Here is a 16,027-nt window from a genome sequence, read left to right on the forward strand (position 1 = left end):
ACTTCCTGTGTTCCAGTTTGTGCCCGTTGCCCCTTGTCCTTTCAATGGACACCACTGAGAAAAGTCTGGCCCAATCCTCCTGACCCCGGCCCTTTAGATAGTGATGAGCAATGATAAGACTTGCCGCCCCCCACCCCCGACCCGGCAGTTTCCTCCAGGATAAACAGCCGCAGGTCTCTCAGCCCTTCCTCCTCAGACCGCACTCCCCTCGGCCCGCGCGGGCTCCAGCCAAGCCGCCAGCAGCGGTACATGAAGTAAAATTACCAACCCCGAGGTGTTTCCCCCCCTCAAAACGAGCAGCCCCGCACCGCCCTCCTCCTTCCCGCTCTCGGGGTTCATCCCGCGGCGGCGACGGGTCCTTCGCGCCAGTGTCTCGGCGGCGAGCGCCACCTAGCGGCGGCGGACAGAGCCCCGGCGGAGCCCGGTGCGTTCCGGCCGCGCTTTGCCGGTACCGGGGAGGCCCTTTTGTTTATCCACCGGCGTTTCCTTCTTTTGTGTCAAAGGCCGGTGGGGGGGGTTGTGCGTGTGTGTGTGTGTATGGGGGTGGGGGGTGCTGGGGCTGCTATCGGGGCCTCTGATCAGGGCTATGGGCTGCAGCAATCAGTTTCCCAGATTACTTGTATTTAATACACAATGCATCATAAAACAAATCCCTCATCCTGACAGGAAGAAAATAGAACAGCTCATAGCTCGAGCCGGTCCAATTTATGGCTAAATTAAAAAAAAAAAAAAAAAGAAAAAAAAGAAGAGAGAGAGAGAGAAGAGAGAAAGGAAAATAATAATAATAATAAGGGAAAGAAAAAAAAAAAAGCTCCAACAATGGTGGAACGGAGGGAGGGCGGAAATCAATGGCCCGGCAAAACCGGGCGGGCGACGCCGTTCTCAGGCCCGGCTTCTGTGGGAATCTCCCACCGGGTTTTTTGAGGTTATTGACAAAGGAATTTTATTTTGTCTCCCCCCCCCCCCGTCCTACCTACTACCACTGCGTGCGAATTGGGGTCGTTGGTTGGTTTTTTAAATTCTTCTGATTTTTTTTTTAATTTTGTTTTCCCCCTTCTCTCTTCCCTCCCCGCCTCGAACAATAGCTATTATCTGAAATAACAGTTCAATGTCACAGATAACCGGCCGCTGAGACGAATTAATCATCATCTCTTGTCACCCGGCTTCTCGCCCTCCCCCTGCCCTCCTTCCCCGACCCCCTCCCCGCTCCCCCCCGACCCTCCCCCCCGCGAAACAAAAATCGACTTTTCGTCTGAGAAATGTATCTGCACTTGGGGAAAAAAAAAAAAAAAGTAAAAGAAAAAAGTGGGTGGCACTTCTGATCGTGCAATAAATACATAGTTCATCCCTCTTTACTTTTTCCTTTTTCCTGCTCTCTTCCCCAAAATACACGGATCCTGCCGGATTTAGCCGGGTCGGTGCCCGGTGCCAAGCTTTGCGGGCTGGTTTTGCGGCTGCGAGTCGCGGTGGGGTCGTCGGGGCTATTCGGTGAAGCTGGGAGAGCCCCAGGGTCTCGGGCTGTCCCGCGGGCGGGAGCGGGCCGGGCCGGCGGGCAGACCCAGCCTCCCGCCGGCTTCATTCATGGGATTCGTTACCAAAGAAATAAAAGACAAACATAAATAATAATAATAATTTAAAAAATAATTTTGGAAGCGCTAGCTAAACGGGGAAGTGTGTTCCGCGGCACCAAACGGGGTCGTCACGAAATAAGCCGGGAAAAAATTATAAAATAAGTTGCATTTCATTAAAAAATACTATTAATAATTGTAGTGACGGCGATGACGAGAATAGCTGGGATAACGAGTTGGGCACGCTGGCTGCCGGAGTGCCGGGAGGAACCGTCGGGGCAGTCACGGCGCCGCTCAAGTCCCGCTGCGGGGCTGCCGCGACGGTGCTCCCGGGAGCGGGGGGCGAGCGGCGCGGCGGCGGCGGCATGGACGGTCGGTGTATGAACAAGAGAGTGAGCAGCGAAGACCTGAGCGAGGCACGGCGCACAGCCGCGGCAGCCCCGGGTCGGGCTGGGCTGGGTGGATGGGGGGGGGCAGCTGCCGGTGAGCCCCCGCGGCGGGGCCGCTCCTCCGCGACCCGGCGCTGACCCCCGGCCGCGGGGCCGCTGTCGCTTTAAGCGCGCCGGGAGCGCCGCCGCCACCGCCCGGGATGGGACGGGGGGGGAGCTGGGAAGGAGTGAGGGGGAGACGGGGACGGCCGGCAGCGCGGCCGGGGCTGCCCCGCTTTAAAGAGACAGTGCCCGAAAGGGAAGCGGCGGGACTGGCAGGACCCGACGGGGTGGGCGGGGAGGGGGGGCGGGCAGGGCAGGGCCGGGCCGGGCGCTGCCCGGGGGTGCGGCGGGGAAGAAGCGCCGCGGGCAGGCTGCGGGGGTGGGGAGGGGGAGAGCCGCCCGCCCACGCACACTTTTCTCCCATCCCCGGCGGAGAAGTGAAAGAAGTTTGTTTTGTTGAGCGGTGTGCGGTGGGGTTTTGGTGGGTTTTGTTGTTTTCCTATTTTTTTATTAATTCTTTTTTTACCCCTTACAGAGGGTCGTGTGTTTTGGCGGTTGTTTTTATTTTTTTTTTCTTTCCCTTCTCCCGGTAACTTTTTTCTTTGCACACAAACCCCCACCTCCCAAGCCATCCGATAAGACCAGGAGGGGCCGAAAGGAGAAGGTGATGGCGAGCCGGCAGAAACCCGCCGAGCCCCGCCGCCCTTGATCCCTCTGGGGCCAGCAGCACCCCCATTCCCGCTCGGTAACCCGGGCCCCCAACAAATGTTGGAGCGCATCGCGCCCGCTCAGCGCCCTCCGCACCACCGGACCCCGACGGCCGCGGCCTCGGCCCTGGCCCGCGTTTGACGCCGAGATGTTGCTTCCAGCTGCCTGAAGGATATTTTTCCCTCTTTTCCCCCTCCTCCTCTCCCTGCCCCCGCAGGCTCCCGGCGATACAAGGTAAGAGCAGCGGCGAGCGCGCCCGTGGCCCCGCGGGACGGGGCCGTGCTGCCTCGTCGGTGCCCGCCGCGCCGCCGGGCCCCTAGGCAGACCCTCCTCCGCCGCCCCGGGGGAGTGGAGGGGGAGAGGGGGGGTTAGCCACCCCTGCCTCCTTTCTCGGAGTTTGCTCTGAAGGGGAAAATTAAATACCCCCTCCAGAAACTCACCAGGGGTGCGGGCGCAGCGTGCGCGTCCGCGGGGGATGGAACGCGCCTCGTTTGCTGGGCCCCGCCGGGATTTGGGGTGACGGGGGGGGGGGGGAGGAGGGGAGGTTGAGGTTAGGGTTCTCGTCTTTGTTGGGGTTTTTTTTTGGGTTGTGGGTTTGTTTTTTTTTTTTTTTTTGTATATGTGTTGGGAAGGCAGCTCGGGAAGAGAAGATGATCCCTCCTGTCCCGAGGCAATGCTCAGTGCAGTCCCGAGCACGCAATCACCGCTCCCCCCGCCTCCCCGGATGGGCCTGATCCTGGCAGCAGGGCCGGGGGGGAACTGCGCGGCCGGGGGCAGTGACCCGGCCACCACCCGCGGTACCTGCGCTGACCTCCGTTGCGGCCGCCCTGGCGGCGAATGCAGCTTTCCGCGGGGGCTTATGTGATGAATGCCGGTGCGCGGCTCGGGCTGCTCGGTGAGCCCTTGGTAGGAAACTTCCGTGGGGTTTCCTTCAGCCGCCGTGCTCAGCGCAGCGCTCCCTGGCCAGCAGGCACCGGCCAGCAGAGCTCCACGGCGGGATGGGGGTGCAAACGCTTCCCTTCGCGGAAACAGCCTCCCTCTCCCTTTGCTTTTCGGTTGGGGCGTGTGTTTTAAGTTTGTTTTGGTTGTAGTGTTTGTTTTGTTGTTTTGTTGTTTTGTTCCGGGTTTTTTTCTATTATTATACTATAATCGGGTGTTCTGCTGCCGGTGCCAAGGCGCAGAACTTAGAAATGTTGCAGTAAGGACACTGGGGTGCTGTGGAAAGTTTAGGACAGGCCAGTGATAAAGCTTGTGAATGAATAATGCTGTTCAGTCATATGTAATGATTAGCAATTTGTCATAATACTAGAATAGAACATCCTCTTTAGCTTGTCCACGACCAATCTCATTATATTTGTTTGTTGTCTACATAATTGGGGCTATTTATTGGTATGTATTGAATGTTGGCCTGTTTTGCATGAGTGTTTATATTGTTTTCCATTTATTTTCTTTAGTTTGGCATTGGGAGTTCTATTATTTGCTTCAATTAAGGGGAGTGATTTAAGTGTTGCACAGAAGGGCTGTTGGGGAAGTGTGATATTAAAACGAGCTGAATAACTCTGCCTACCAGATAAAGTTTGGTTCAGAGCAGCAAATACAAACTAAGTGGGTGCTGCAAACAACGTAAATGGTGAAACAAAACAGAAACGTCAAATGAAGCCAGCAATTCAATATTTGTTCTGTTCCCTGGCAGCATCATGTTTATTTTAAATAGTAATTTTAGACATAGTTACTGATGAATGCATAGAAAATAAAGCTTCTCTTAAATTGACAGTTTCTTAACAGTAATTGGAGAGCATCTCAATTACATGTAAATATTTGTCAAGACATTTTCAGTATATTTATTGCCCTTTTATTACTATGTCTCTATTGTGACCATTCCTAAAAAAAAACCCAAAACCAACTCCCAAGAGAAGTGTGTTTTTGAATACACCTTTCTATATTATTATTATTATAATTAGTATCATCTCTGTGTTTATCTGGAAACCTGTGATTTATCTTTTGATTAGCATACCCAGACAGCAACAGAGAGATTGACTCTTTCCTGTTCTTCCTTGTAGATCTTGGATGAGTTTTGCAATGTGAAGTTCTGCATAGATGCCAGTCAACCAGATGTAGGAAACTGGCTCAAATATATCAAGTTTGCTGGATGCTACAATCAGCACAACCTTGTTGCATGTCAAATAAGTGATCAGGTACGTGGCCTTCACTTTCTGGGCTTATTTTTTTTTTTAGGAACTTTAAGGTGTCATTGGGGTGGAAAAAAAACCCATCAGCAGTTCACAACTGCTTTAGGCCTGTTTGCTGTTTGTGGCAAAAGATAAAGCACAGATGTGAAACGCAGAATAGAACCATTTTGATTATGGGTTGTAGATAATGAGACTTTTCTATTTCTCTACGTTGTCGTTCAATGCACAAAGAATAATTTGTATTTTTATTTTAATCTTATACCTAATAAAAACTGGGACTGCTTTCTTAGGAATACAAAGCCAGTATTTACTGGTTTTGACCTAGCAGTGTTTTCTGGCTCCTGTTGCAGTGCACTTGGATTGCTGCGTTAAACCGTTGAGTTGATCGGAAGCTGTAATATGAAATTAATGGAAGGAGCGGAGGGGAAGACACAAAACTGACAGTGCTGCCGCTGCAGTTGTGTGTGTGGGGCTTGGGATTTGAATGCACACGTGCATGAATATTTTTATGCCTTCCCATACACTTTGCTGGAACTTGTAATGCTTGGATGTTGAACCAGGATCTTCAGTGGTTTTCTTTTTCTTTGCGTTTTTTGCACTTAAATCCACCCTTTGTTGGGCTGAAACATTATTTATCCTAGTGTGCCGGTAAAAAGGCTGGGGTAGGCTGGGAAGGATGTAGGGAAGCATTTTGTTTTCAATTATGCTGATGAGTTATTAGGTGTTTCTTAAATGAAGGTTTGCTTTAGTCTGCGGATAATACACGTCGTTATGAAATATTTTAACGGGTGAAGTTAGGTTAAAGCTGTGCTTCTTTAAAGTACAACATCTAAAGAAGCAAAGCAGCAACTGATGGTGAATTCTTGTTTCCAATTTAAACTTTGCTACCTGCAACAGAGCATTTGATTCATTTAATCAGCGTTTCATTTTTCACCACTTAATTAACTGCATCAGGTGAACGTTAAAGATTATCTTTAGTGGATTTAATTGCCTTGACAGGATTGAAAGAAGAATCACAACCAGACACAAAGCTTCAATTAGAAATCATTCTTTCTAATCAAATTCCTTATGTGTAGGATATGAATGTGAGACAGCCTGCTATTTCCAGTACAGCTTTATGTATTTTGCTCAGGCAAGATGGTTGATTAAAACTGATTTAAAGAACTTTTTTTTCCCAGAAAGTGTGACAAAGAATTCTTAATTTTTTTTTTGACTGTTGAACTTTCACGATCCAACCCTGAGCAGAATTAATGCAGAATGAGCCAGACAACCAAGATATAATTTCTTTGTTTTTAATATAGATATATAAAGCAACTGGTTTAACTAAAAAAAAAAAAAAAAAAACATAAAGATTATTAGTAAAATGCAAAATACATTTTCCAAGTTGAAATATGCTTTGCACTGAAAAACATTAAATTCTCTCCATGCAGGGTATTTATGCAGCGATACGAAAAGGAAACTAAGTTAATTGAAACAGCAAATTCAAATATTTTAAGTTTAATAAGAGCTGGCATAGATAGGAAAGATTAGGAGTGGAATCACATGCAGTGGTCAGAGCAACTTACTGCCTTTGCATTGGTGATCTGCAAAGGAAAACACATGCTAGACTGAAACACCAGCATCTACCTTTCACTGTAGCCATGCACCAGAGTTTTGACATTTTGGGAAGGAAAGTTATGGTGCTTTTACCTTTTTCTTTTTTTTAGTGTTTACATTTCTGACATTTGGTAATGGTGGCTGTACTGCTGCCAATAACTTCTTTCATTCGCTGGAGCCTTGCTATTTATTTTGCACAGTATCGTGCTGTTCATAATTCCATATTTTTATAGCTTATTGTTGCTGAGATTTGCAAATTAAGATTTGGTTGTCTTTCAAGTAGCTTGTCGTGAGCTGGGCGCTGTCAGCAAGGGATTGTTGTTCACTTGGCCCTCTGGAAACGCTGCACATTTACCCACAAAACTGTATTCGTACTCCAGAGTTTTATGACCAGAGCCTAAAAAGTTAATGCTAAAAATGTGCTCTTGAAATCTTAAAGCGAAAAAGCCTTTCTAACAGCTCCTCCTTCTGCCTTCTTCTGGCACAAGCTCACCAGAGGTAATATAAAATATAATAGGAAGGCAAACTGGGAAATGGACATTACATGGCCAAACGTGTGCGTGTACAAGGAGTGACAAATGCAAGTCAGGACTGAGTGTGCTTATGTGCCTGGGTATAGACTGCGTGGGGTTGCCTTTGGGGCGTTCAGCCTCTGTAGTGCATAGGAAAAAAAGGAATAAAAAAGGAAATAAGAGTTTGGGGGGGGAAGGGAAAAATTAAAAAAGGAGAGGAAAATAATATGTGAAGCCCAAGGATATACTTGCAGCTAGAGCTGGAGGGCAGCGGTGATGGAGCCCAGCTGAGACAGAAGACCCCAGCTCACTAGAGCTGCAGACAGTGCTGGGTGCAGGGGTTGGGGAGGCACCTCAGTTCCCCCCAGTTCCCACTGGAATTAGAAGCACTTCAGCAGCTCTCATCGCACAAGGAGCATCCCCACTGCGGGAGATGCTGCTTGCTCCCGAGGCACAGACACTTGATCAGCAGTAATTGTTCACCTCTAATTGCTTCAACTCATCTGTAAAATTCACAAGCAAACACTGGGCTGTACCTGAAGAGGTAAAAGATCCTGCCAGCACTCCCAGCCTCATGCTGCCCACAAGTTTATACTACTAAATTCAAGGTTGACTGACAGACAGGTATGATTCCCAGACTGCTTGAGGCAGGATTTAGCTGAATCTGAGGGCGATGTGTAATCTAGTTGCTCTGCTAAGCTGTACCTTCTGTATTTAACAAAAAGAGTGAAAGAAAAACATTTTTTTGGTTGTTTTCTCTATCAGTGTTTTCAGAGACATACCACCCCACCCCCTGCTCACGGTTGAGGTTAGGTTTCATCACTTAGGATCAACTTCACAAAAGGCCTGAGCTCTTTCTTATGGCTGTATAAATGAGCTTTGCTAAGATGAACAGCTCGATAATGGTGGGATGCAGTCAAAACATGCACGCTGGATGCAACTCATGTTTCAGTTGATTGGAGGTGGAGTAGGGTTTAAAAGCTGCATTTTTGGGGCTTTTTTTTTTTTAATGTCAGATGAGGGTGATCTAGGATTTCTCTTCACTGTCTTCCTATTATCTCCTGTCATACCCAATCTAACCTGAATATGTGTAATTCAAGATGTATATGAATAATAAAATTCCACAAACAGGGCGCTCTCACTTTTTCCTTTCCCCAAAGATTGCAGTGTGTGCAGAGCTGCAGAGAGTCTTGTCACTGTTACTGCCCTGGAATGTGTTTTTTCAGCTCGGAGTCAGTTGGGATTCAATACCAGTTTCTGCTAACTTGGATGACTCCCCTCTGTTATCATTCAATGTCTATTAGTTCAGCTTTTTAATGACTTCAGAATGATTAGCCCTGTTAGTCTTGCTGGCAGCACTGTCATCTCAGCAAAAGCATTATTTTAAGATATATATGTTAATGAAAGTGCAGTTGCAAAATACAGCAGTGACGTGTCAGGGGCTGTCACATGTTCCAGGCACTTTTTCAGGCTGGGATCAGAGTCATCTTCAACCTACAAAATACAGATTTTTGTAGATTTTTTGTTTTCTTTCTTCCTTTTTTTTATTATTTTATTTTAAGACATATAGTTTGTACCAGTTGAAGTTAAACTTCCTGGATATTGTTTTGATCTTGCTTGCTGTGATGCAGCCACATAATGCTGTGAAACTCTTCTGAGCTTGGAGGTCTCTTCCCTGCTCAACAGAGCAGCTCCTGCAGATTCTCTTTGGTTTATCCATGGAAAACTCAAAAGCGGCTCAGGATCAGTGCACTGAGGTTTTGGTTTGCTGTGTGTGCTGGAATAGGTTTGAGGGGTTCTTTTTTTGTATGTGCTTTGTTTTATTTCCTTCTGCTTAAGTTTAGACCACTGCAACAGGAGAAAAACCAGTAGTATTACACACTTAACAACATGCCTGGTGTCAGCAATATAAACTTCCACGAGTGAACCTACTGCTGCAGGTTTCCCCAGATCTGATCACATCTTACACGTTTTACAAACTTTGCTTTAATCTGCAGACACAGCTTCACGTTTCAGGTTTTACTGCCGCTGCCCCGGCTCCGCAGCCAGCAGCCAAGGGCAGAGCCCCCTCCAGCAGCCCTGGAACCACAGCCACCTGCACACCTTGTGTGTTTAAGGAATAGTTTTGTGGCTTTGTTGTCAGAAAGTGAAATTAAGGTTTTGGGCTGTTGCTGGTTAGGAGGGCACATGCACACTGAGCTCATGCAGGGCCCGATTCTGCCATGATGCTTCCTATGAGTTACTGAGCTTAATCCAGCTCCCACTGAAAATCTGTCTCCAGTGGAGTAGGGTTGTGTTGGCATAGGGCTGGTGGAACAAGGAGCTCACTGGTGGTGATTTTCCACTTACTGCAGTCAGAGCTGGGGCTATGGGTGAAATTCCTGCCTGGCCTTTACGTCCGCTGGTGTTATCTGGAGCTCGATGTGCTCTCGGTGGTACCACTGTCAGCGTTGGCCTGTCCTGACATGACCTAAAAGAAGTTGTTTAGAACCAAAATGGCCACTAATTGTTGCCATTTCTGCAAAGCAAGAGCTTTTTATTGATGATTCATGTTTAACAGAAGCTGTAAGGCATGTCGTCCCCAAGCAAAAATACCTCTTTGTGATGAGAGCTGTGAAATCATACCCACGTACATGCCAGAAGGAGTACAGAGGATTAGAGATACCCACAGAGCTGGGACGAGGCTGAGACTCACTGAGCACTTTGTGTGGGTCATGAATGAAAGAGGGATGTGAGAAGACAACTGCATGGTTTGGTCACCTCAGGAAAATGAGTGGACACACAAAAGTCACCATCTAGTGTTGGTGGTCAGTGACCCCTGAACAGGTTTTGCAGGGCTGGAGCAGCTCGGCTGGATGGGACAGCCCCTTACTGGATCTGGGACTTTCAAAGAGGCCAAAAGCCACCTACGATGGAGGAAGTCACGAGTATCATTGGGGAGGTGTCCTGAAGCTCCCCAGACACCGATGAGGACGCTATGTGGAGGGACATTCTGCAGCTCCCTCCTTGCTTTGGGGGAGCAGGAGGTATCTCTTGCCTCAGAACATGGGAAAATTTGGATTCTGGTGCCATTTCAGGAGAGTGTCCTTGCTCCAGCCCCTTCTGCTTCATCCATGTCGGCAGTTTTGGGGTATTTATGGAAATGAGAACGGAAAGAGTTCACAGTGCCAGTGCTGAGACACCATGGTGTTCCCCCACCATTTTGGCAGGGTGAATTGGAGGGCTGTCTCTTCCACGTCAGGCTCCCACCCGTGCCCCCACAGCCGCCGGTGTTCAGGCACTTGCTGAGTTTCGCCTGTGGATTTTTACCAAAGTTTTCTTTGCGCTTTATGGAGCACTGGGGAAGGAGTCTTCTATGGTAGCCCTTGAAAAAACTTCACTTCTTTCAATTTAGCATTTGCCTGAGTATGGCAAGAAGAACCTAGCTCAGGTTTCATCGCGCAGTTCTCCAGCTGCAGAAGTTGTTCATCACAGGAGCTAAAATTAAATCCTCACTGTTTGGACCTTCTTCCTTTTTGTTTTTTTTTGTTTCATTGTTGGTTTGTTGTTTTTTTTTTCTTTTCCCCTACCTCCTTCCCCGCAAATGCTTAATTATGGTGTGTTGTGAGGTTATGTGTCCATTCACCCTGCCCATTTTTCTTTCAGGCATAAATCTCAGTTTTGGTTGAGCTCCTTGAACGTAATGCTTATCATTACTTTTGGATATTTAATTTGTTTTGGTTTTCAGGCAAGTTCCATTCTTGCTCCAAAGCAGCACAGAGGTGAATGCCAGTTGGCAGTGTGCACTCTGCCTCTCTGGGCATTTGCTTTCCCACCCCAGCATGGAGCATGCTCCCCTCTCGTGCACCCCAAAGGTGGCTGGGACATGGGGCCATTGCTTTGCTTGGAGTAGATGTACTTGTGGCATGTGGCAGAGGTCAGGAGTACTTTGGGTGCTGAATTTTGGTGCAGGAGCAGCGACACAGGGGTCTGTGGACCCTGGTGGACTTTACCAGGCTTTCACCTTTGGGGTTTTTGTTCCTTCCCAAGATGTCATGCAGAGTGGGTCCTCTCCTTGGTCCTCCTGCTTGCAGCAGTGTGGTGCATCACAAAGTCACCTCACGCTTTCCGCTGTGGTGCTAGCTGCAAGTTCAGTGCATTGCTTGGATGGTTAGAGTACAAACAGTGCTGAGTCCGAGCAGCATCTCTTGTCTGCCCTAAAGCCTGCATTTCCCAGGCAGTTCTGGAGCATGTGCAGTGTTTACCAAAGCTCTTGGATACCCAGGAACGCAGGGTTGAGTTGGATGCCATGGCACACGACTGCTCTTGGTGCTGAGCGTGGCTTGTGTAGCAGTGGGTGCCTGTAGTCATGTCCATTGGCTGAAGTGCCGCTTTTTCCCCCCAGACCAGCAATCCTTTGGTTAAACCTTCCTGGGGGCTGGAGGGCAGAGCTGGATGGGAACAGAGGAGGGGTTCAGGCTGGTGTGGGTGTCACTACGGCAGACAGGATGGCTGGGGCACTTCAAAGCACGTGGGCGGCAGCGGCCGAGCGCGCGGCCACGGCCCCAGCTCACGGGGAGTGCGTTTTCGCTATTATTTCAATTATTACAACTTCCTGAATAGGTTGAAGGTCGTTCATAATTCACACTTCTGTCATCTTTACACATGCCAAATGCAGTCTATTAAGCATAAATAAAATTTCAAGTGCCTGACCAGGAAAAGTAAACTGGGATTCATAACAATGAGGCCTTATTCATCCATTTAAAAGTAAATTGTGTGTGTTCCATTTTTCTACCCCACCCCCCCTTGCCCTTTACAGCTTTGCAGTTTGGGAGCTTTTATTTCTGCTCGGTAGCATAAATATATGACCTGTGGTGTAGGCAGGCACAGAGGACTGATGAGTTAGGCCTCCCCCAGCTTCTCCCCACCTCAGACCCCCTGAACTTTGAAAGTGTTTCCAGATCTGGATCCGATTTTGCTCTTCCTATATAAACTGCAGTCACACACCGCTGATCCCAGGGCATGCGAGATGTGCATCTGGACTTTGCTTTTAGATTTTTTTTTCCCCCCCCTTCCCATTTGTTCCTCTACTGTGCAGCAGCTCTTCCAGTGCTTCTTGAGGCAGACTGGTGCACACTTCTGTGTCCTGAGTGCAAGTTAACATGAGAAACATCAGGTATTGAAACACACTGGGTAGGCTAAGAGGTAATAGAAAATTAAAACCTTTCATTAATTGTGGCAGAGTTGGGATTGCATCCAAGAAGTCTTCAAGCTTTGCCGTTGAAAAATCCATTTATTCTCTATTAGTGTTTCCTAATACAACAATACTGCTTGCAAGTAGAGGTTGCTGTTGTTACAAAGGAAGAACAGCCAAGAGGGGACCTGGGGGGCAGTTTATGAGCTTTCCCATCTGGAGGCTGGCAGGACCCCCATGCTGTCTGCCCCAGTAGGCTGCTGCTGCCTAAAAACTCAGGCAGCAGGGCTCATTTCAACAGTTAGCTTTCCACTTTTCCTCAGACAGGATAATTTCAGGAGGTTTTAGACAGGAAGAGAAGAAAAGTTTTTCACGTGAAGTAATAAGGACAGCTCTTAAAATCAGATTAATTTTACCTGCATGATACTTTGCTTTAAAGTTCAGTATGTTTAATTTTAGATCTTCACTGGGATATGATCTAGTATATATAAACTGTTAGTGCAGGTGGGTTTGTTTGGGTTTTGGGTTGGTTTAGGTACAGAAACTAAAAATAGCAACAATCAAACCCCTTATTTTAATAGTAATACTAATAGCAACATGCCAGAGCTGGAAATTTGCCACTTGGACCTTGTTTTGGAGGGTGTTAGTGCCTGGGTGCAAAATCTATAAAACATCGCTGAACTGAAAAGGTGAATTTTTCAGGACACTCTATCTTGTCCCCCTGCTGAGGTAGAGGGACTGGCCAGGTAGTTTCTGGTGGGTAGCTGAACAGCCCCTGGTATTTTTGAGTATCAATGCAAACAGGATGGTTGTCTGCGAAATTTGCACCCTGGGTAGGGATTTGTCTCGCAGCTGCTGGGGTTTCCTGAAGAGAAGTGATACACTCCAGCACAGTGCTTCGTGAACAAGACTCTCTTTATGCCTCTGTACAGTCCATGTGTCCTCACTTTGCGACAAGAGGTGAAAAGGTCTATCAAAATACCTTTGATGGGACAGAAAAAATACTGGAGAAGGCTTCACTGTGGTTTTTGTTCACCCCCTGGTGTGGATGCACTACTGACCTCAGAAGACCTGAGCTTACCCAGCTGTGACACAAAACCTGGGAGCACCGAGGCAAGTCCTGGACAGAGCTGGTAAGAGCAGCAGCTTTGGTATGGTCCTTCTGAGATGATGGAAGTCCCACATGGCGGTGGAGTGGACTTGATCCTCCTTCCATCCCAAGTGAGAGGTGGGTGCTGTGGCAGCAGGGAGGTCTGAAGAAGTCTCTCTGGTCAGCATGCAGTGCCATACACATTTTATTTCCACCCAAAGTCAAACCAGCAGCCAGGTTTATCTTCCACAGATGACCTGCAGCTTCCCTTTCGTCCATGGAGGTCGCCACACTTCTGGAGCAAAAATCGCAGTTTTCAATACATTTATCTCAATAAATGGAAAAACAAGCATCACTTAAAGCAAATGCTCACTGTATGTGGCATGGACATCAGGACTTGAGAGCTGGCTTCACTTCAATGTGTTTCATCCTTTGCTCAAATGAGTTGCATGGCCCCAGCCGCATCCTTGGCACACAGCACGCAGCAGCCCCATGTCCTTTGGCACCACTGGTTGCATCAGTTCTGGAGGGGATTGTGGGACCAGGCATTCACCCAGCTGTGTGAAGAGACATGCACAAGACCCTTCCATGGCTCTCTTAGCTTCCTGCACCCTCCAAAATACTCGGTGGAGTTTGCAGTCCCCTCAACAAGGGGTAAAAATGACAACTGATGGTTTGACCAGGGCAGGATGGAAGAGAAGTACATCCTGGGCAGATCAGGCTGCCTATAAAGATTCTCTTAGCTTCCATGAGAAACATTTGCTGTAAGCAGAGGGTTGTGACATGGGTACCTTCTGCCTGATGTGTTTTGCCAGCGCAGCTAGAGAGGGGTGAGCACGAGCTGACCCCAACAGCTTTCACCACTGCTCCCCTGCACGTCTCCTCCAGAGATGTCTTGGTTTTGGGGCAAGGCAAAGAAAAGAAAACAAATCAGAGGAAATGCATCTTATTTCAGTACTTTTAGGTATTTAGCCCATATCTGTGGGCAGAGGCTGCTTGTGAAGAAAGAAATGATTAGGCTGTACAGCCACCTCCTGGAGGACATCGGTATGTGCTCAGCTGCTTGGACCGCCCCATGGGTGATGATGGTTCATGAGCAAGGAAAATGCTCTCACATCTTTAGATGCCCCAGTACCTTCTTTGGGACAAACACTTCCCTTTAAACAGGGAAGGAGATTTTCTGCCTTTCTCCCAGAGCACTGAGATGACTTTTGAGAGTTAAGAGTTTGAGAGCAAAACCTTTAAAAATACATTAATCTGAGAAACTGCAAGGGCATCATTTTTTAGTGTAGGAAACATAGCTGTCGTGTACTTGCTTAACAAGGCCTGAGGAAGTTACCAATATTTATTTGAGCTCCTTTGTGGAGCTTTTTAGTGCTCTTCACATTTCCTGTGGAGACAGAGCAGCCAGATGGATTTTGGGAATTTCCTCTCAGCAGAGCCTCATGATGCCGACATGTGCTTGTTGCTCTGGGTGCATGGACCCAAGGGAATGTGGTCCCTTCATCCACCCCACAGCCTTCTGCTTCTCCAACCAGCTCCTTCCTGGAGCCTGACGTCACCTCTACAAGGGGACCAGGTGCCACCTGCCAGGGTCACCACCAGCAGCTTTGGCTGCTCACAGTGTTTCTTCACTTGGGACTGATTTTTCTTTTGGTTCCTGTTTGAAGCTAAGGAATAACCAGGTGCACTGATTTGTATAAGCCTCTCACCTCACAGCTTTCTGGACTGAGTAGATGATGGAAATGGGGTGTTAGACACCTATGGTTTAATCAGCAACATCTTCTCAGGTCTCCTTTAGTACCTCTTCCCAGTGCAACAGGAGACACCTTCCTTCTATGGATTACTCCGGGATGTGTTTGTAGATACTTTGTACATGGATTTGGTGTAACTGAGCAGACAAATCGCTGGTGGTATTTTGTAATCATCACACAGCTCATTTTGCAGCAGAGGCTGTTGAAAGCAATCATCCTTTTTATCTTCACAGAGCACAAAGCACTAGTGGGTTTGGTGGGTGGCAGGAGCAAACCTGCCATAGTCAGAGCTGACCCCCCTCCAGCAAACAGCAGCCAGCATACGTGCCAAGCAGGGTCTAGCCACAGGGTTTCCATCCTGTAATACACACCAGCAGTGGCTGATGCCTCTTTGCCTGTTGTGGTTGTCACATTGCTTTCTCTTTTATTTTTTTTGCAGATATTCTACAGAGTGGTAGCAGATATTGAACCAGGAGAGGAGCTCTTACTGTTCATGAAGAGTGAAGATTATTCACATGAAACAATGGCTCCGGACATTCACGGTGAGCTGCTTCTTGTTGTCTCATCTAATAGAAAGTATCACTGAAATTAAGCAGAAAATTAGGGAGATTACTCCCTTCTTGAAATCCTTTTGAAATCTGGAGTGGCTTCACTGCAGCCAGGGAGAAGAACTTGAACCATGGTTGTTTGAAAGCTATTGAGTGAATAAAGTAGTGTAACATGGAATCATATGATCAAGGTTGGAAAAGACCTCTAAGAACACCAAGTCCAACTATCAACTCGACCCCAGCGTGCCTACTAAGCCATGAACTGAAGCCCCATGTCTACACATTTTTTTAGCACCTCCAGGGATGGTGACTCCACCACCTCCTTGGGCAGCCTGTTCCAATGCCTCAGTAAAGAAAGAGTATCCAGTCTAGTACCACGACTCCTTTAGTCCCTCTGAAGGACAAGTCTGCTCTCAAAAGTGATACCAGTGCTGGCATTGGGGGTTTTCTGTTTGTTG

The 16,027-nt window shown here is 47.9% G+C and overlaps 1 protein-coding gene across 5 annotated transcripts in view; it reads left to right on the forward strand.

Annotated features, from left to right (window-relative positions):
* Positions 1-2,922: 2,922 nt before the first annotated feature.
* The window catches only part of MECOM (MDS1 and EVI1 complex locus), a 50,782-nt gene continuing 37,677 nt past the window's right edge, over positions 2,923-16,027 (forward strand). For 4 of the 5 annotated variants that reach the window (XM_054386133.1, XM_054386135.1, XM_054386134.1 and 1 more), the window contains exons 1-2: positions 4,768-4,902; positions 15,461-15,563. In XM_054386133.1, the coding sequence (XP_054242108.1) occupies positions 15,515-15,563 (49 nt within the window). In that variant the 5' untranslated portion in view covers positions 4,768-4,902; positions 15,461-15,514. Of the gene's footprint in view, positions 2,942-4,767; positions 4,903-15,460; positions 15,564-16,027 lie in introns of those variants that run through there. The other variant, XM_054386136.1, reaches the window with a different exon arrangement.

Source organism: Indicator indicator, chromosome 13 (genome assembly GCF_027791375.1).
Source record: "Indicator indicator isolate 239-I01 chromosome 13, UM_Iind_1.1, whole genome shotgun sequence".
NCBI lineage: Eukaryota > Metazoa > Chordata > Aves > Piciformes > Indicatoridae > Indicator > Indicator indicator.